The sequence below is a fragment of the Scardinius erythrophthalmus genome (assembly GCF_964197995.2).
Source record: "Scardinius erythrophthalmus genome assembly, chromosome: 1".
Classification (NCBI taxonomy): domain Eukaryota; kingdom Metazoa; phylum Chordata; class Actinopteri; order Cypriniformes; family Leuciscidae; genus Scardinius; species Scardinius erythrophthalmus.
In genome coordinates this window covers 64591129-64613199 of record NC_138221.1, presented here as the reverse complement: position 1 = coordinate 64613199, position 22071 = coordinate 64591129, and the positions used below count along the sequence as shown (strand labels likewise).

The following is a 22071-nucleotide window of genomic DNA, read 5'->3' as shown; positions in this document are numbered from 1 at the left end:
CGACGTCATCACGTTCAGTCAGTTTGGGCGGGGCTTGATGTTGATGATGACGCGTCACTCTCCTGTCACCCAATCAATACATGTCTGTATCAGAGAGTGAAACCGAAAGCGGTCGATTCAGACAAACAGACTCCATTTTAGAGAATTCAAGATCAGAAATGGCCTCAAATGTCACGGTAAGTTTGTTAAAACGTTTTATATCTATACTATCAATAGCATTATCAATAAAATCTACCTAGAGCATATAATATTTATAAATATAACTCAAACACGTTAAAGCTAATTGTTAGCTAACTTACTTCACGGTGGAAAAGGTAACACTCATGAAAATGGATAAACGTCTAACGAATCAGACAAAATAAACGCCATTTTAGAGAATTCTAGATCACGGTAAGTTTAAAACGTTTAAAGGGTAACTAAACCCCTGGTCAGAGCCTGACTCCACCCACTGGCAATATTTGAAAAATGCTAGAAAAGTGGGCAGACCCCAGCGGAGATAGAGGGGACGAACCGTGAGCGGGGGGGGGGCGTGCACCTGAGACCTGCTGTCAGACTCTCTAAAATGGAGTGACTCACAGGGTCGCAAGACGACGTAAAGTACATGCATCTGATGAGTTTTATCGAGTTGATGTCAATAGCGCGCGCTCTCTAAAGGCATTTTCATATTTTGTCGCTATTTGAAAAAATCCAGTAAAATGCGCTGACGCGTTTGTCGACCCCAGAGGATTAACTTTAGCCTAACCATAAATTGTGATTATATATATGATCACTCACATCAAGATGCCGCTGCAGTGGTGGAGTCCTCGCAGGAGGAGCAGCGTTCGGCACTGCGTCGCTGTTCAGCGCGAGCTGTGTGGAGAAGCCCATGTCCACCTCTATTGCGTTGGAAAAGCAATTCCGCGTAAAATGCAGGTTTCACACTCACGGTCTTCCAGGCCAAGTGCATGCAACCACTGGCGCCTAAGCTATGCAGTCCAGCAGTGCTGTTGCCACTAGCAACACTACACCTACTACCAACCACTGTACTAAATACAGATAAATCTACGCTAGCTCATCCAAGGGCGTGGTAGCTCGTACCAAGGGAGGGCGTGGTGAGCTCGTACCAAGGGAGGGCGTGGTGAGCTCGTACCAAGGGAGGGCGTGGTGAGCTGGAACCTGCCTACGTCACGCAGTACCGCTTACGTCACGCAGTACCGCAACATCCACTAGGAAAATTCAACTGCAGTAGCCACCGTTCAACCTTAAGAGGGCAGCACTCATACGTTTTTACACCATATGTTGTAGAATTAAAACACTTTATACCCAAATGTTAAAAAAGTTACTCGAATCAATGAACAGCACTAATAAAGCCCCTTTCTTACAGATCATTAACTAAAAAAAGTTGGTTTAGGGTTTAGTTACCCTTTAATAGCTATAAATATCATTATCAGTAAAATCATTGTAATATCAATAGCATCTATCTATAGATAGGCTAGAGCATTTGTGTCTAACATGTCGAACTCAAACACGCTAAAGGTGATCGCTACTTCACGGTGGAAACAGTACCCAGTCAGCAAATTACCTTTGGCACAGATGTGGGCCAGATAAACAGCTGAGCTGTGGCCCAGATTAGTTTGTGTTTGCCGGCCCAGATATGGCCCACATCTCCTTTGCCAGAACTGAACCAACGGACTGCCATAACTCCACCAAGCATGAGCCAAATACTACAAATTCATGTGGCCCATATGTGGGCCTGGTATGCAACTTTAGTATGGTTGAGTTCTGTTAAAATCTAACGGCCCTTATGTGGCCCACATGCAGCTGACAGTATTTAAAGTCTTATTAACTCACAGGTAAATTAAACACTCAACAAATGTACTCAAAACTATTTATTTTGACAAGCATTTAAATAATTAAAGCTAAAGTGTTGTACTTAATTACAGCAGTATTCAGTTGAAAACATTTCTTAAAAATAAATATAATTATAGCAAGAGTTGAATAATAACAGTAGTATTCAGTTGAAAACATTTATCAAAATAAATATAATTACAGCAACAGAGTTGAATTTAATAATTACAGTAGTATTCAGTTGAAAACATTTAAGAATATAGAATTACAGCTACTCAGTTGTACTTATGTTAAGTAGAATTCAGTTGAAAACATTCAAGAATACAAATTAATAATATAAATAGCATTCAACGCTAATTTTTTACTCCAAAGTTCAAAACACTCGATCAAAGCTTGTATTAATGTTATGTTTAATTAGTCCAATGAGAGTAATACAAATAAATCACAGTTGGTAAAGAGAACTTTAAAGAGAAATTGAGAAAGTTAAAGCAAACTTGAAAGGTAAAGAGTTGAGAAGTGTGTTGATGTGCAGAGAAGTCTCCAATGACGGTCGGCAATGCGTTGACGAAGGGGATTCTGCCTGACTGCACCTGCAATAAAGAAGAATTTAAATAATGTAAGCAGCAATACAACCTGGAAGCTAGAGCTGCAGGATAATAAAAAAAAATCATTAATGTAAATATCCTTTAATATTTTAATTGCAATTATTAACAAATTAAACACCTCTGAATTACCACTGTATGAAAGTTTTTTTCCAGTAAGTTTTCAAAAGGAATTGCAAATTGTATTTTTCAATATGTGGGCCAGAATTATACCGTAATTTCTTATGACAAATTATTTCGATTTTTAGAATACTTTTGCACCAACCGGTTGAAAATTAACAGCACTGCATGTATTCTGCTTCTTTTAAAAAAAAAAAAAAAAGACATGCACAATCTAATGTAAAAACACACCAACACAGATAGCATTAATGTCATGTTTTAGTCCAAAGACAGAGTCTACAAAAATAAGTGTTTTTACTAACACAAAATAAACTCAAGATAATCTGCAATGATGCGAGACAATTTGGAAGCAGAAACACACAAACAATAATGGGCCAAGTACTGAATGCAAGGAGGAACATAAAGGGTTAGTTCGCCCAAAAATGAAAATTCTATCTGTAATTACCCTCAAGTTTTTCCAACTTCTGGGTTGTACGTCAGAGCGTAGACTCACTATTGGCCGACGCTGGTCATGTGTGGGATGCTGGCCAGTCGTGAGCCTACGTTCTGATGTACAACACAGAAGCGCTGTGCTGTTACACTACGTTGAATAAAGTCTTTATTTTAGCTTGTTTTGCGCACAAAAAGTATTTTCGACACTTGATAAACTTAAGGTTCAGCCACTGTATTCTTGGACTATTTTAACAATGTCTTTACTAACTTTCTGGGCTGGCAAGTTTCAATAACAGAGAAGCCTATGGAGGAGTGAGACAGCTCTCAGATTTCATCATAAATATCTTAATTTGTGTTCCGAAGATGAACGAAGGTCTTACGGGGGTTGGAACAACATGGGTGAGTAATTACTGACAGAATTTTCATTTTTGGGTAAACTAACCTTTTAAATACGCAGTGATAATGAACTAAATACAGATAGTTGTAGGCATGCGCTGGTATGAGACTTTGACAGAATGATAATCTTATATTGTGATTACAGCTTTAAAATGTATGATTGAAACGATATGATTCATATATAAAAAATAACTTTCTTTAAAAACAAAACATAAAACTTCAAAATAAAAAATGCAGTCACTTAAGTGAGCCACGGATGTGATCAGGTAATGACAAAAAAAGTTGTTTGGTTCGATACTGAGATAACAGAAATAAAAATACAATGTTCTGTAAAGCGGTTTTGAAAAGTTGTGTATTGTGCAAAGTGCTATACAAATAAAAGTGACTTCTAAAAAAGGTCTCACCAATGACAACTTCCTTTACGACCAGGCGTTGGACACCAATCTTCCCATTGACTTCTCTCCAATTCATAACGTGCCACAGCAGTAGTAAAAGTGCCTTTCAGCACTCTCCAGACGGTGTTATCCAGGTCAAAGCCACCAACCAGACCCAGATAGGAAATCTGATAGGAAAAAAAAACATTGTGTAAGTGGTTGAAATATGCATTTAAATAGACCACCCTAAAATGAAAGTGCTTTTATATTCAAAAATGAACTATAAACTATTACTTACTCTATCTGAAACCATATTTTCTAGGTTTTTAATATGGAAATTATTGTCATTGCCCCACCCATACCACACATTAGGGCTGGGTGGTATGACAGTATACCGGTCCATAGCATGGTATATAATCACTATCGTGAGAAATTAGAGTAATTATAAAAATGTCCTGCCTCTTCCAAGCTTTATAATGGCAGTGAATGGCTGCTCAATTAATTGATAGTTAACAGAAATACAGCAATTGATTGTTTGTTCATGTTTTTTCACAGTGCATACTAAAGTTAACAAGTAGCCTACAAATTTTGATTTTGAATGTGTTAGTAAATGTTGAAATTAACATTAACACATATTAATATATGCAGTATAAGTGCAGTTCATTATTAGTTCATGTTAATATTCAGGTATTGTATCGAAAGTCATAATTTTGGTATTGTGACTTGACACTAACGTTAGCATTACATTAATTTTAAAGAGGGAAAAGTAATGAGAAAAAGTCTTGGTTGAATATCATTTCAGAGTTAAATAAAGATACATACAATAATGCACACGTATTAATGTGTTTATTCTTGGCATTTTTATGATTAGTTGAATGATTGTGAACACAAATTAGCCTAGGATTTAGGTTTTTTGACAAACAGTCGCCTTAATTCACAAATAGGCTACTACACATGACAAACTATACTATTTTATATTATGTACGACAGTGTGCTGTTGATTTATAAACAAAAACAGCTTAATTTAAAACGGCAAACCAGCGAACTGCTATAGCCTAACGCACATTAAACTTTATTGTAAGTTATAGGAGGAAAATATTAGCTAGTTCAACCCCTTCCTCGATGAAACGAATAACTAAACGCATAATAACATGCAATAATGACATATAATGCTGCATATTTCAATTATATGACTTTAAAATGCCCAAACATCACTTACCTGAATGTACACAGTCGTGAGGAAAGCAGAGTAAATGGCGTCAGCTGGCCAGCGTCGCAGTCAAACTCGCGCCGTAGTCTCACTCCACCAATAGGAGGGAAGATGCAGAGCAACCTGAGGTGTGGAACGGCGGATGTTTGCCGCACTTGATTTCAGGATTCCTGTGTTTTTCCACGTATAAGCCAAATGTTTACCACAAGTCGGTGTTTCTCACTGTGTGCCATAGCTCAACCACATATGGTTCTCATGTGTTCGTTGTTATCTGGGCCATATACCTCAAAATCAGTTGTGAACCAAGAGAGCATTTCCCGCAGATTTTAAAGTTATGGCAAAATCAATATGGCTCCAATTTGGCCCATATCTGTTTAGCCATGCCACATCTAGGCCATATGTGCCAGATAATACCCACATGTGGCCCACATGTAATTGCTATCTGGGTAGCTGCTAGGCCTAACATATTTTATTTGAAATCCTGGTCTAGATATAGAATTGGTCGTGGTTTAGTTTGACTTTAAATAAAACATGTGAATATAGCCTATTGATAATCTATAAAGCGCAATAGTAAAGTTATATAAGTTTGTCTCACATCGAATAATGACCCGAAGGTTGCTTGAGGAAAGTAAACCGAAGCCACGCCTGAAAGAGTCCAAACAGCAGCCGAGACTGACATGAACTGTGCTGCAATCTGCTTACAAAACTGATGATGAGTGTAGATTTATGTGCTGGTACCTGAAAACAATAATAAACAAAACAAAAAAATGTGAATATGGAAACACGTAAGAGCAAAATATTTTAGACTGAGAATATAAAGAAAGTTGAAATTGGTCTGCAGTAGCCTATCATTTAGGATGACAATTATAAACTACCCGATTTTTGTGCTTATATGACAATCTAAGGTAAAATGAGAACTGTGCATGTGCATTGAGTGTCAGTAAGATTCGACAGGTGAGAAGAGATAACCGCTCTGTCGACCTTTGTACTTTTCCTTTTATTTCCTTTTATATTTTGTAACCTGAGTTGAATGTTTATTTGTAGACTTTCCCTCACTCAATCCCCATGTATGCGGACGAGTGTGACGTTTAAGTCATTTATTAAACCCGGGAAAAATATGCCATCTCTCGTCTCTCGTGCATCTTTTCCTCCGACCCCAGATAGCAACATTGTTTCGGCCCACATCTGGCACTTGTGGAATGCGGATCTGGCCCACATGCAGCGTGGAATGACGGCACTTGGGCGGACCACTCCTGTTTGCCAGATCTGGACCACAAGCAGGCCATAGCAATGCCACATCTCAGCCAAGAGCAAAGAAATAAACCAGAACCGACCTTATCTGAGCCACAAAATCTGTGTATATTAAATGTGGAGTAATTTCAGCCTTAATAAGCCTGTTAACAAGCAGAATCACTGAAGGAAAGAAGAGAACAGAAAAAGAGACGAGCAGAAACACAAGAACTACAACTGACTTCAGACACAGCCTTAGATGAAATCAACTGAAGAGAAAAGAAGACATTAAATCTGTGAAGATCTCAGCAGAGGAGGATTAAACAACTCCACAAACAGCATTACCAGCTTCACTTATTACTAACCAGACTGACTTTATTTCTGTCAGACGTCTACAGAAGCTCTTATTGAGATTTAACAGAGGTTTAACTCTAATGTGTTTCATTTGAAGTCACCATAACAGTGATTAGTGTTTCCATTAGTTGGGCTCTTAACTCTTATTGTGCTCCACTTCACAGATGCAGTGAAAGGAGAATTATAGAATGACCGGACACTCATTTATGACACTTTATTCAACAGGAATGTCATACGCCATTATGCTATTTTACGTCATAGCACATGTGCAGTCCTTTCAGTTTCAGTTTTCAATTCGATCAAGTGTTTACATATCCTTTCGATCGGATTAGAAAAGGAATAAACCACCCCTTTCAATCCTATTGAAATTTTATTCAGACTGATTAAGGTGTTTGGCTTTTCAGTCTGATTGAGCCGTCAATCCGATTACTAATGGATTACAGGGCTTAAAGTATTCCGGCACCGTGCCGGATCTCCGGCGTGCGGCCGTGAGGAAGAAAAAAAAAAAAGTGGCACTTGCATGCAGTTTAATATTTTCAAGTCAATTGATTTCACCTACCAATCATATGAAAGGAACGCAGCTCTACTAACGTTACAAGCCTATCAGAAGCAGAGCAGGGCGGGGCCTGGCAACACAGTGTGATTGAGATTTATACGTCACGTTAGCGTTGTCGGTGAAAGGAGCGCTAGTTCATGAAGCTTGGGGATGATGTCCTACCCACGGGCGTAATTTCCTATGGGCACACTTTCCAAAATCCCGTTGTCCCCCCCACCCCCACTCAAATTCGTTTGTTATGATGTTTAACCGCACGCCGTCATTGCCACGGAGGAGCAGGACCGAGCCTGTGTAAAATAGCTCACTGAATGTTCTAATGAGCAAGTAGCATCCCACAGACAGGGATGAAACGCCAGAAACAACAACAGGTGACTTTAATGTCATCATGGATGAAAAGAAAGAAAAGAGATGTGAGTTGGTTGATTCAGTAAATTAGCTCAGGTCAGGATAATCATAGTTTCTGTCTACACCTGTTGATAACTGAGCTAACGTTAACATACACTGCTGCTTGGTAACTTCAGACTTGGCTAAATATTGCAATTTAATATTTAATTAAATATTCTGTGTAGCTTACAAAAAAAAAAAAACATTGTGTGTAGGCCTACCATGAAAATGAGTCCACTTTAAACCGCAGCATTTTCTGTCAGCAATGTATGACAAGTAGCCTAACGTTAGTGCTGTCAACGTAAACGCATGCGATTAATTTTTGTCCAGCTTTAACGTGTTAAAATATTTATCGCAGCATCCGTTCTTTCTGTCATCCTTTGGGTTATATGATCATGCTCTCCTTCACGCAAATGTTTTAACCCTTGTGTTATGTTGCGGGTCAATTTGACCCGTTTAGATTTTCTAGTTGTTGGAAATACTGGTTAACCTATGTTTTTTTTCTTGATATTTTGTGACTTTTTCTCATTTATCATCATGAACATGCATGCAAAGTTTCAACATGCTGGTGTTTTTTGACATATACAAACAAAATAAATGTTCCTTTCGTGATGTTCGCGGGTCAATTTGACCAGCATATTTTAACGCTCTAAGGCAACTGTACGGACCCAAAATTATGAAGCTAAAAAAATAGGTTTTCCACACTTATTTCAATGCAGAAAAATATTTTGTCAGCCACAGATGGTAAAAATTACCTATCATTTATTTTTTCAAGCTACCTGAAATAATATTAAACATTTTTTTTCTTGATATTTTGTGACTTTTTCTCATTTATCATCATGAACATGCATGCAAAGTTTCAACATACTGGTGTTTTTTTTTTTTGACAAATACAAACAAAATTACTATTACGTCTGTGATGTCCATCATAGGCAGCTATTCAAAAGCAACTGTACAGACACAAAATAAAAACATTTATTTTATGTATGTCAGGGCATCAACTCCAGTTCTAAAGTGTAAGTGTATCTAAAAGTGCTCTAACCCAAACCAAACACACTTGAAAAAGCTAAATCATGGTGTTCAGAATTAATTGCAAATTACAAATGAAAATCTTTGACAGACACAAATAGTAAAATAAGCTCTCATTTATATATTCAAGATATCTGAAATATCTTGAGACTTCGACATAGACAGCAGGAAAAATGAGCTCAGATTAATTGATTAATTGTTCAGTTATGATGTTCTAAGGAAAAAAAAAAAAAATTTGAAAAAATGTATATGCATATATATATAAATATAACATATATTCAAATTTTAAATAGTTTTTAAAAAATGGTTAAAAAACATTTTCATTAAATCATATCTTCAGATATATATTTTTTGGAATATTTGACAAATGCTGATATTAAAAGTTTACAGTTTGAACCTGAATCTTTGTTGTTTTTCATAGTGTGATTTTTGAGGAATTGTATTGAATCCAATGCGGGTCAATTTGACCCGGACCATAAGGGGAGTGCACAGAATTCCAACATAACACGAGGGTTAAACTATCAATGCACGAGAAGATAAAAGAGAACGCGCTGTCAGTGAATGTCCTCGTAAAACACACATACACACACACACACACACACACACAGAAAGACGCGCGCCAGTATCGCAGTCGACAGCGCGCCATCGAGTTCTTTTTCGCGCTTGAACGAACCATAACACACACATTTATGCCAAAATGTCAGTTTTGTCGAGTATCTTCACAAGAACAGTCAAATGAGTTAAATACAATCTTAAATGGAAGTGAAGAGTAAAGAATGAGATGCGTGAGATCCTGTCAGCAGCGGCGGGTATTAAAGTGACAGCAATTCTCTCTGTTAGTAAAGTTAACCAAAGAACAATGGGAACAGAGGAAATTACTAACTGCTCAACAGTTAGCAGATTAACAAATTAATAGATTAACAAATTAATCGACTCAATAGATTAACAAATTAATCTATTTTTCATTTATAATTTATGCAGTGCGGACTGCTTTATAAACGTATTAAATTTCTATATAATTCACATCGGTTAGACAGGTAAGGTACAGGTAAATATGACATTTATTATGGGTTTAAGTGAGGATTGTTTTAAGTTCACTTAAATTAAAAGTTGTTAGCCTATATTTTTTTAAGCCTAATAAATGTTTCAAATTTTGGAAAAATACATTTTCATTGAGACATAAGTAGCTATATCAGTGATACTGGTCTTCATTCATAAAAATATGCCATTAACATGCTTGAAAATAAATGGTGCCAATGAAGCCCCCCCCCCCCAACCCCAAAAATTTCAGGCTCAGGATTTTTTTTTAACCCCTTAATCACTTTAATTATTTGGTTGCATTGATTATGCGGTGCCTTCTAGTGCAGTGGTTCCCAAACCTGTCCTGGAGGACCCCCAACAATAGGATAGGATAAGGATAATCATATTTTCTGTCTACATCTGTTGATAACTGAGCTAACGTTAACATACACTGCTGCTTGGTAACTTCAGACTTGGCTAAATATTGCATTTTAATATTTAATTAAATATTCTGTGTAGCTTACAAAAAAAAAAAAAATTCTGTGTATATATATATATATATATATTAGGGGTGTAACGGTTCACAAAATTCACGGTTCGGTTAGATACGATACACTTGTGTCACGGTTCGGTTCGGTACGTTTTTGATGCAGCAAAAATAAATAAATGCCAGAGAAATTTCCTTGATTTAATTTTTTTATTCTTTTTTATATTAAAACTAACATCATAAAGTATGATATTTTTTTTACTTTGAGCAATTCTAGAGCTATAATTGACTCTTCTTATGAGCATATAAAACAAAACCGCTCCTTGGAAAAAATGAAATGTAATATTGTAGTAGTTTATTGTAATACAAAGGTTTATTTTAGTTCAGATTAACATTTGAGGGCAGCAATTGTATTCATAATGTCAAAATAAAACCGACGTAATGTTACTTGAAGGCATTATAGCCTACTATTCCTGCCAAACTTCCATGGTTGCAGACAGTAGTGTTACTACGTTACAGTAAATCCATGGTAAATGTTGCAGATCTGTGGACACTGGATAGTTCATTCATGGCACAATGTTTCACCCAGGTTTCCACATCAGCGCTGTTTGATCCGTTAATAACGGAGAAATGTGAATGTTTCTCACTAGATCTCGCAGCGATGTTATTACTTCAGTGGCGAATTCAAATGTTTTCTTTACTGAATCTCTTATTAGCGCTGTGTAACAGTGTCGCATGATCACGATCGGCTCGCGCTGCACTGGTCCAAACTGATAAATGGTCCTTCAACCACACAATAACGAGCAGTTTCATTCCGCTTGCATTACGTTTGCCATTTGATGTTGGGCAATGTTGTGGTCGCGCCGGCGTCACATTATGAGCGCACTTGCCACATTTGAAATAACGAAATTTTGGTTGGCAGGAAAAATGGTCCAACGAACCGTTCGGTTTGAAAATGCGTACCGAACACCGAACCGAAAGCCTCGTACCGAACGGTTCAATACGGATACGCGTATCGTTACGGTTACACCCCTAATATATATATATATATATATATAAATATATATATATATATATATATATATATATATATATATATATATATATATATATATATATATATATATATATGCAGCTTATCAGTGAGGCATGGCTCTGTGATCAGTAGTAAATGCTGCTCCATCTGAACGCCAGAGGGCACTCTCGCACAAACACTCCAAATATCACCCGCTGCAGAAATACAATAACACACATCATTTCAGGAAATCCCTATGGGCATCATTTCACAGAATGATGCTCAACTGTCGGTATGAAGTGAGTTTGGAGTAAAAGCATGTTATTAAATGTTGATTTTTGTTGGACAAGAGATTCATAAATGCTTCTCAGGTTTGGAAAGATGTTTGATGCGGGTTGCTTTTTCAAATGCTCGTCATAAGTGACTCACAGTGCTTTCAGATGGAGCAGTGTTTACAGAGCCGTACATCAATAACAAATAATCGCAGCCTTATTAAATCGCGATAAGCCAAATCGGTTTAAGTGCGATTACATGTAAATTGCGATTAATTGTGCAGCCCTACTTCTTACACAGAAAAAGGCATACTACATATTATTTCATTGTATTCTATACAGTGATAAAGGCTATATCGATTAGCACTGACTGAAGTATAAATATCTTTTATTATAATGAAAATACCCATGAAGACTTGAAGATAAACCATACATTGTTGTAGTTGTGTGTTTATTTAGCCTGGGAAAACCCAGACAAACTTCCGGCAAATTTAGATTTGCTCTGCAATTAGTCTGGCAAAGAGCTCATTCAAGCCGATTTCTAATCCGTCCAAATCGAGGCACCAATCAGAAACGTTGAGGCGGGCTTTACACGATGACGATCTCTCTGATTGGTTTTAGGTCTATCCAATTGCACCCAGAGGCATTTGAGTGACATCCGTTGGTGAAGCGCACCAACTTTTAAATGCATTATTATATTCAAATTGCAAACACATGAGGACAGTCTTCATGAAAGACCCACTGGCAGATGAACGTGCTACTACATTTCTCTCTGAAATGGTAGGAAATTAAATTAGATTTAATAGAGGATTTTTTAATAGAGATTTTAACTGTGACAAGATGATTGACAGGGCAGTGACAGGATGCATGCAACAGATCCGTCCGATAAAGATGACGAAGTAGTATGTCCCAAAGCTTGCCTACTTTTTTGCTACACATTCAAAAGTAAATACCTTTTCTTCACAAAAAGAGTATACTTTTATGGCGTAGTGTAACTTAGGCGAATTGGGACGCAGCATTGGTTTTAGGTCTATCTAATTGCGCCCAGAGGCATTTGAGCGACGTCCGTTGGTGAGGCCTCTTTGGAAATGAGTTATTAATGAAGCTTTGCCAGACCATAACTCAGTTACTACTGAGAATGGTCTGGTTTTAACCAGGCTAGTGTTTATTAGTTTAATCAGTCAAAGCGTTCTCTTTCAATGCCCATGGGGATTTGAAGACAAATTGTATAAAAATGATTAGCATATGAATAAAAAAAATCGTAAAGATCAAGAAATCCAGAAAAAATACTTAACAAAATTTAAAGTAAGGATAAATTATTAGAGATGCACCGATTGATCGGCTGGTGACCGGAATTGGCCGATTTTCACGTGATCATGTGAAAATTGGCCAATTCCGGTCATATGGCGATTTTATGCTGTTCAAAATGCACTCGGGCGCCGCATGATTAACCTTTTGAGCGGTACGGCCTCATATATGGGATTTTTATTTCTGTGCCCCTGAGAGTGGGTGCCACATTTAGAGTGTTCAGTGACGTCGCATAACTGCCAGATTCAAAATGTGCTTTCGCGCGTTGGCTGGCGCTGAGCCAGAGTCGGACGCGTTCAGCGCTGTCATATATCACAACTAAGCAGTGTTTTCAACCTCATAATGTTTATTTTAGGTTTCAGATATTTAAATACACTTAAGCACTAGTAAAACAATACATTTGGAGTTTGTAAAATACACACTGATGTCTGTGGAAGCAGCAGTAACAATCTATTCAAATATAATTTGCCGACATGTGTTATTCATATCAGACAAACATAGTGGAAGTAACTATAAAGTTTACTCTATTCTTCTCAGTTCACCGGCCACTTTCTTGCATGTATATTTCGGGAGAAACTGATGAATTCACGTGCTGTAAATCCGACTGACAGGACAACATTGCGGCGCCCATCTCAGATCAAGATTATTTATAAAGGTTTTTAAACGACCAAACACACTCACTTACACGTATTTGAGAATCGGAATATCAGATAGGCTATTTGATGACATGGTAAGCAAGTTTGTGAATATTTTGAATAAAAAAGGAAAAGCAAAATAAAAGCGACACATCTGTCATACAGTATTATTGTGGCTGCGGTGTATCACGTGACGCGTCGCCATGGAAACATTAAAGGGAATATTCGCCTTGAAAAAAACTCACTCTTATGTCAGTTAGAATTTTTTAAACTTACGCGTGAAAGGGTTAAAGAAAAGATCGAAAATAAATATTTGTGTGTGATGTAAAGTGGTTAGAAAAACAAATCGGAATCGGCTAAAATCGGTATCGGCAGGTCAAACTCAATGAAAAATCGGAAATCGGAATCGGCCTAGAAAATTGTAATCGGTGCATCTCTATAAATTATGCTTGACAAGGGAACGCACCTCAAAGTCGCATAGACACTTGTTGCCGTTAGAGCAGTCAGCGCCAAACAATATTAAGCTAATTAATGTTCAATGAGGGATTTTCTCTTTGTTCTTTGATCAACATAAGGCTAATGGTGGCAGCAAGTATAGGCTGTCAATCCACTGATTTAATAGACATAGGCCCACTGTTTTACTTTCTCAGCCGTTTAAGACAAAACCGACCGTGTTTACGGTGATATTTTGAACTTGAAAAAAGGTGTGTACTGACATTTTTCTGTGGTTGAAACAACAATTCTTCTGATGTTTATTCATGTTTATTTGATGCTATAAATAAAATAGAAGGATAATTGTGAGATATAATTGTATATGTATTTGTCCATGCACTATGTGAGAGGCGGCTCTTTGCTCGCTTTGGATGTGTGCGCAGCACAGAAAACAGCACGCATGCAAAAGGGTTCCCTTGCGTCTTGTGCTTAAAGAATGCTATCAAGAAGAATAGATTTTCTATTGATAACCCTACTAAATACTATAGAAAATAGTTCATTCATGCTGTTGCATGTGAATAAATATGTGTATAACTAAAGGGCTATGTGAAATATATTTGTCATTTTTTCCAGATATTGAGGATTATCGTCGGGAAACATACTGTTATAATCAACATCGCGATACTTGCTTGACATCGTCGATATACGATAATACCGTCATATCACCCAGCCCTAGTCCATGTAAACCAGGGGTCTCCAACATGTCGCGCAACCCGTTCTCATCAGTCTGCGTATAAATAACACGACTTTACACTTTCAAATTGCGTGCAATGAATACGCCAAAATCCAATTTTGCGTGCATATGATACGCCAATCCTTCCCATTAACTTCGGTGGAGAGCAGATGCGTCTAAATACCACGCATCACCTTCAACTGCAATGACGTCACCAACGAGGCTCAGTTCGCCTGCACCTGATGCGCGTATCGTAATCGTTACACCTTCAAACAGGTAAGTAAGGGCAGCAATCCTTTTTTTTGTAATGAGATCACGGTGTTAACTGTATTATTTTAATTATTTCAGTGTTTCTGTTACATGGGTCGCGTCAAAATGGCAGCGTAATGCGTTAAAATTAGTTGTTAGTGGAACCGTGGGCTGCTCCGTTAGCACAGCTGGTATCCTACCATTGACATTAGCCTAAGCTAACTTCTGCTGTATGCATGTTGCAGTTTGAAAGAAATAAAAAAGTGTTTTTAATCATGTTTTGACATGGCTGATGACAGCACTACAAATCAACAGAGTGAATTAGTGTTTGCTAAAGTTTTTAGCTAAAGTGGCATGGTTAGCCTAAGCCTACGGAACCCCCTAGGGGTCAATATTAATAATGTGGACTAATTAGTGCGCATGGAGGGGAGAGATGCTTTTTGCATTGCATAGGCCTATCGTTGTTCCGATTAATTCGGTTCGGGAGTAGAGATAAACTAAGAGTTTCGGGATTTTTTTTAATCGGGAGATTTTAACTAATTTGCGGGCATCAGGGAGTCAATATGCGGTAGACTCCCGGAACTTCCGGGAGACTTGGAATGTCTGCCATTGTGTCATTCCCACTATTTCACAATAGTTATTGGGTAACAGTACTGTCACACAACCTCATCTGTCCTCAAGAATATGGAAGTTCCATTACATAGAGAAGGTAGTAGTAAGCCAGTGCTTCCAAAGTATTACATCAATTTCTACATTGATGATGTAGTACTGTTGTAATGCTAATAATTACACATTTTTGCCAAAAATATACACATTAATATTACAAAAGTTATTTGTCATTACCATAAAATAAGTTACTTTGTGATATTACCCTATAGGCCTAATGTGTGTTGTGTAAAGTGCTACCCATACTAACTTTGATATCACACACTTACTTTACCTTGCATTTCAATATCATTAACATCAATTGGATTACTTAAGTTAATATGCAGTTTGTCTGATGTCACCCATCCCTAGGTCCAAAACAATTTATCCATGGTGGACAATAAAGAAAAATTTATGTCGTTGTTTATCTTTGTAGCGACATTGGAAAGGCATAGGATATGCTCACATCAGGCCCTCCCACAAAATTAAATATTTTGTTATGTTGCATGTCGATAATTATAATTTATTTTTGTTTTGTTTGTAGTGAAAATGCCAGGTGGATCAACTCTTCGACAGTGCACCCGTTGCATGGAAAAGATAAATTGTGCCAATAGAAGATGCACCAAGGTAAATAATGTACAATAGGCTATTGAACTGTCTAACTGCTAACCCCCATTTTCATGCATTAAATCAACACCAAGGAACTTTTCCTCTGCGGTCGCCCTACAGGTTGGAAGCAGAATTGTCCATTTCCGCTGTCGTAAATAATTTAGCCTACCGCATCCTACTGTCGCACGCGCACGCTCGCTCAAGTACGCTCCACCTATCGGCAATTGTAGCGCTTGCCGTAAAGCAAGTCATATTTGTAGTTTTCTTATGTCTCATTAGAACTACAGAAACGTGACCCGATCTGGCAATCTTACATAGCTAATATACCAGATAAAGGACCGCAAAGCGGTGGCATAAGTGCCTTTCACCCTGTCATGACTTGAACCACTGAAATGATTTTGGAAACATTATTTGAAGGTAAACAATCCTACTTGGTTTTGCTTTAAAGCCAGAGTCATTAAGTCCAAATTAAAATAAAGTATATTTATTTCTAATATCTCAGTATTTGTTGCCCATGCAATAGAGTGACAATAAAACAGGAGTTTGCAGTGGAGACATTAAGTTCATCATAAAAAAGAAAGAAAGAAAGAGTTTTGTTACCATACAAATTTGCATCACAGTAGGTATTTTTCAAAATGTTACATTTCCCACCTGATGGAAAGGTACCCGGCCCGCTGTTATTGCATTTTTGACTATTGGTTCCTTTAAATGACATCCTCTTACAAGGCTATATATTTGACATTGAATCTGTCTATTACAGACAGTACTTTATATTGCAGTGAATCTCCACTGTGGTCACTCAGTTCTTTTAGATCATCCATATTTTAAGAAAATGGCAACATCTACACTAGCGCATACCACAATGACAACTTAAAGGGATAGTTCACCCAAAACTTGTCATTGTTTACTCACCCTCAAAGTTGTTCCAAACCTGGATGAGTTTCTTTATTCTGCTGAACACAACTGAAGATATTTTAAAGAATGCTGGTATCCAGACAGTTGAAGCACCCATTGACTTCCATTGTAGGAAAAAAAAAATACAATGGAAGTCAATGGGTGCTTCAACTGTTTGATTACCAGCATTCTTTAAAATATCTTCAGTTGTGTTCAGCAGAAGAAAAACTCATCCAGGTTTGGAACAACTTGAGGGTGAGTAAACAATGACAAAATTGTCATTTTTGGGTGAACTATCCCTTTAAGTTATAATGTCTGTGGCCCGATAATGGACATTTGTATTTTCCATTAAAATATGGATACATATCTAACTAGGTTTTAGCATTATGCCTTTTAATATTATTAAAATGTGCCAGTGCATTGACTCAGCTGCATATTTAGTCTGTCTGTTCAATGAATTGCATAAACTTGGTATCCAAGTTATTATTTAGGCCCTTGTAAATAGAGGGCTAGAAAATCAGTAATGCTTGATCAACTGGACCCCAGTTTTTTTTTATTCCCGTGAGTCATACCGCTCTCACTTGTCTCTCTCCCTTACTCAGTGTGGGAAGCTGCTGGACATGAAGTCCAGGCAGACGGCCCGTATGAAAGGGTTCCGGACCAGAGCAAATGAATGGGCTCAAAAAGTCAAAAAGTCCCGCAATCAGGCAAAGATTTTTGACAACAGTGCCCTGCTGGTAATAAAAATTTTGTCTTTCTCTTTTGGTCAGGCATTTCAGGTTCCTGTCAACATTACAGAAATATAGAATTGTATTTACATTGTGCAAGGAAGCAGCAACTATGGTAATGTCATGCAGTTATGTTGTCATGATGTCATCAACCCAACTGCATTGAGATAATAATAATTATATTTCAGATAATAATTAGCTAGTCCATATATAAATATTAAAACAATACACAGAATTTAGACATTAGCCTACAACTTGTATTCATTCAGCCCCAGTATCCAAGGCCACTTTACATTAAGAGGTTTTTCTTTTGGTTCACTGCACTGTAAAAATGAAAATATTGGTTAAAGATCGTTAAAAAGGAAATGGTCAATGACTGGCAGAAGCGTTTGCCAAACAAAAACTGTAAAATTAAGGTAAAATATCTTAATTCATAAGTGTTTTACAAAAAACAGTTATTTTACAGGTAGTTCCAAGTTGATTATTGTGAAACATTCTCTATAAAATGGAAATCTCTTGCAGTTAACAATTAGCTAGCAACAGCACACACGAATGAGCTGATATAACTATCATTCCATCAGCAACTACTGGACAAATCAGTTATTTCCTGTAAAATTTGGGGGTTTTTTTACAGTGTGGTCATGCAGTAGAGTAGGTTAAGTCACTTGCTGATGCAGGGGCAGTACAGAATCTTTTAGAATGAAAGTTTGATTTCTTACAGGAAAAGATACATTTGCATATGCCTCAGTTACTCCAGAAAGGACATTCACCCTTATAAAAACTAGGGGTGTAACAATATATATCGTGTCACAATATATTGCAATACAAAAATGCAACAATATGTATCATGGACTGATAGTGACAATATGTATTGTGTATAGTTAGTGTTAGTCAGAACTTCATGAAACTACTATATAATGTTGAATATAATGTATAGTGATGCAATGGGGGAATATGTGTAGGTCTTGATAATGCCAAATGTCTGATGTTACCAGTAAAATGTGGCCAAAATTTAAAATATATCTAGTCAGTAACAGAGTGCAAGCATATTCGTCCAAAATGATTCTGTTTTCAGCTTCAGAATCATGAATATTTTTTGTCCCGTGCATCAGCACCAAGTCCAAACCTATTCATTTACACCCACAATGTAACATTAAATTTAGCATTTTAATCAACAGCACTTTTTTTGTTAACCTTGTACATGTCTTGAAGTATCACAATAGTATCGTATCGTGAGTTCAGTATCGTGATATGTATTGATTCGTAACATGAGGGTATCGTTACACCCCTAATAAAAACCCATAATAACTTTTTTAAAGACAGCTTGTATGTGTATAATAATAACGTCTTTCTTGCCTTTGTAACCCTGTCTTAGAAATCTCTGTGTGTTTGCTTATTATTTTTCTATGTTAAGGTGGAGAAACTGAAGGCCCTAGGGTACTTTCCCCTCCTGCTGTGGGGAAAGTACAGACCACAAAACAAAAAGTGGATGGCCCAGCTCCAGTTCCCCTTTGAGCTGCCAGTGGTAGCGCATGCAGTCTTGGAGAAGATATTGTGCCTATTTGAAGGTTTGTTAGAAGGTAGGTCACATCACAACATCAGTACATTCATGACTCTCTAAGATTTATCCTGTATTGTGTACCTATCCAGTTGGATTGGTTTTAAATGTCAGTACAGAGAATTTTTCACACAATCTAGATTGCTGGTTCTGGGTAATTTTGTTCTACTTATCTTTTGTCTTAAACTTTTTATATTTCTTTGGTTACTCACATTTTGAACCACATACTGCATCTTAAATGTCTTGTTTTGTTTTATTTTTTTATCACAGCATGTGATCTTGAAAGAGAGGAGGTGGGGCAGCAAGAGAGCACAGGAGAAGAAGATGAGTCAGAAAAAGAAATAGATGATGAAGACCAGAGAGGACATGGGGGGCAACATGAAATAGGAGAGACTGAGAGGAGGGACATGCAGGAGATGGAGATAGAGGCACAGGAAGACAGAGTAGAGAGTGAGAGAGTGAAGAGAGGAGAGATAGAGGTACAGGAAGAGAGAGTAGAGAGTGAGAGAGGAGAGATAGAGGTACAGGAAGACCAAGTGGAGAGACAAGAGATGGAGGGACAGGAAGACTTCGAAGAGCTGAGACTGATGGAGACAGACCAGCAGAGAGAACAGGCAGAGGAAATGGGGAAAAAAGAGATTGAGGCGAAGAAGAAAATAGTAGCAGCAAACAGGTAAGTGTCAATACAGAATAGAAGAGGCAGAGCATTAAGGGCAATCTTGACTATGTAGAATATGAGATACAGAATGGTAAAGAATGTGTCCATGTACAAAAAGTAGCAGCACACCACACTAGACTCAGAAGTCAGATGGTATTTCATAAGTTGCTCTTTTTCTACTTTTTCTTATAACATGGAGTTATTTGTATGGCAGCAGTTTGGCATCCGGTGTGCCATAATGCAATGTCCAATGGTGAAGTCATCAGAGAAAGTGTCAACAGATTGTCCTGCATTGTTGTGTACTCGCAAGTATTCACCTGGTATTCAAGGCAGACACCACACACCTCTATTGCAGTTTACACATGTTTTTTGTTTCTCTGTACAGGAAGTCAGCTGTCAAAATTTCAGCTAAAAGGAAAAGTAAAAGAAGCCAAAACAATGACCATGGTAGGAAAATGCTAAGTATTTTTAATTCAAAATTAATTAAATAATAAGTCCTAAACTCTTAACTAATCCTAATCTAAAAGCTTTTTGGCCCACAATATAATATCTTCTTATTGCTAGTTTAGTACATTACAGGTCTGATAACTATTACCGTAATATTAGTTGAAAATGTCTTTTACTTGCTTAATTGACTCATTTTACATTGGAGTTTTCGGGGCTTCGGAATAATCCAGGGAAATTATGATGTGCATGTGCATTTACTTCTGGTCTATTATTTCAAAGAGAAATGCATACAATACCCTTTCTGTGGGTTTATATGGTTACATAGCAATGGTTTGTACTTACTTAATTTGTTCATTTTTCTTTATAGCTTGCCAGTATCACAGCACATTGGACATTTTCCCAGTGCAATATGTGTCCAAATCACGTGAAAAAAAGGTGAGCAGCTATACGGAGAACATTCTGTACGACTGTAGGTGCATAAATTAATACTATACTACACCAGGAGAATAGTGATGAAATTGTTGCCTTTTGTCAGAAAAGTCTAAATAACATGTAAACTAAGTAGTTAACATGTTAAATCATTTGCTGTTAGAGCGTTCTAAATATTAAACCAAAACTTTGATGTATTGGTATTTATATGGCAATTGATTTTTAGAGGCTGGGAGGAAAAATTAAATGAAATATTTCATTATGAAATAAAAGTATGACTTAGGTTTGTCTTTTACCCTCTTCCCAAGGGCTGTAAAGAAGTCTTGGTCCATTGGCTCCCGTGTCCTTCATGGTAACATCAGCTTTCTTGTTTACTTGTTGACTTGTGAGTTGTCCTTAAAGGGACAGTTAACCTAATTAAGAAGCCTGTCTGATTTACCATGAATTGAGAGTTATTTAAGTTTATGTAATAAGCGCCTGGACCACTGTTACATTTCTTTTTGGAAAGTCAGACGGGCTGCTTAATTCGGATGAACTAAGACCTCTCCACATGTGGCATCTGTTTTTGCCTACAGAGAGATTAAGCTACACAACTACAACATACATGTACAGTTTAAAATGTCATTACAAAGTGACAATAATATAATTTGGATATAAATATACATTCTCTTCTGCTTTCTCCACCCCATTCTGTCTGGGAAATTTGTAAAGCCTATCATGGTTTATAAACCATGTCAGAGGCTATCCTTATATTTAACCTATTTCAGAAATTGAATGCATAATTTCTTTACGTTTTATTTTGCCATTTTTTCAGCCAAAAGGCCTGGCCCCCATCTTGGGAACCACAGGAGAACATCAGAATGACTGTGTCATAAAGGAAGGTCTACTAAAAATACTGTTGTCACATTGATGGTGCAAAGAAACAAATGTTCTGAAACAAATGTTGTGTCCATTAAACTGGGCCATGTGGACAACAATAAAGTTGTATTGCATAGAATTAATTACATAAATGTTGTAAATTAAGTAGTATTTGTTTATAAATCTGTTTCATTATTTGTTCATTAGGGCTGGGTGTTGGGAAGGACCTCATCGCATCCAATATTTCCATCATCCAAAAGGCCAATCGTTTTATTGTGCAGTTTGCCTTTTTCACAACCTTTCACCCAGAAAATCTAGTTTGCATTGTCTGGCATTTCCTATGAGCATTTCACAATAAAAGTTCTGTTGCGAGTTTTGTTGTTGTTTGTCCCTCTCTGAAAACATGGAATTGACATTGTTACTGGAGTACTTGAGGGGGTGTATAAATATCTTTCATTTTGTCCTATAACAAAGTTTAATTTTCACCTTTTTCTGGCCGCATATTTCAAGCTAGTTAATAAAGCACAAGCACACCTGCATGTACAATAGTAACCCCAAAAATGTTTAAATACCAAAATAA

At 37.1% G+C, this 22071-nt stretch overlaps 1 protein-coding gene across 10 annotated transcripts; it reads left to right on the top strand.

Moving 5' to 3' along the window:
- The first annotated feature begins 82 nt into the window (after positions 1–82).
- On the top strand, positions 83–21867 carry LOC308687774 (uncharacterized protein). 10 transcript variants are annotated; one of them, XM_081360534.1, is made up of 12 exons: positions 92–176; positions 3345–3380; positions 3807–3962; positions 15855–15937; positions 17416–17550; positions 18956–19121; positions 19370–19772; positions 20143–20204; positions 20572–20639; positions 20942–20985; positions 21448–21514; positions 21699–21864. In XM_081360534.1, exons 4-11 carry the CDS (start codon positions 15860–15862, stop codon positions 21506–21508), a joined length of 1017 nt encoding a protein of 338 aa, XP_081216660.1. In that variant the 5' UTR covers positions 92–176; positions 3345–3380; positions 3807–3962; positions 15855–15859; the 3' UTR covers positions 21509–21514; positions 21699–21864. The 10 variants fall into 10 exon arrangements, with proteins under 10 accessions (XP_081216656.1, XP_081216659.1, XP_081216658.1 ...); XM_081360530.1 differs by lacking the exon at positions 3807–3962 and having other exon boundaries at positions 83–176; positions 3266–3380; XM_081360528.1 differs by lacking the exon at positions 3807–3962.
- The last annotated feature ends 204 nt before the right edge of the window (positions 21868–22071 follow it).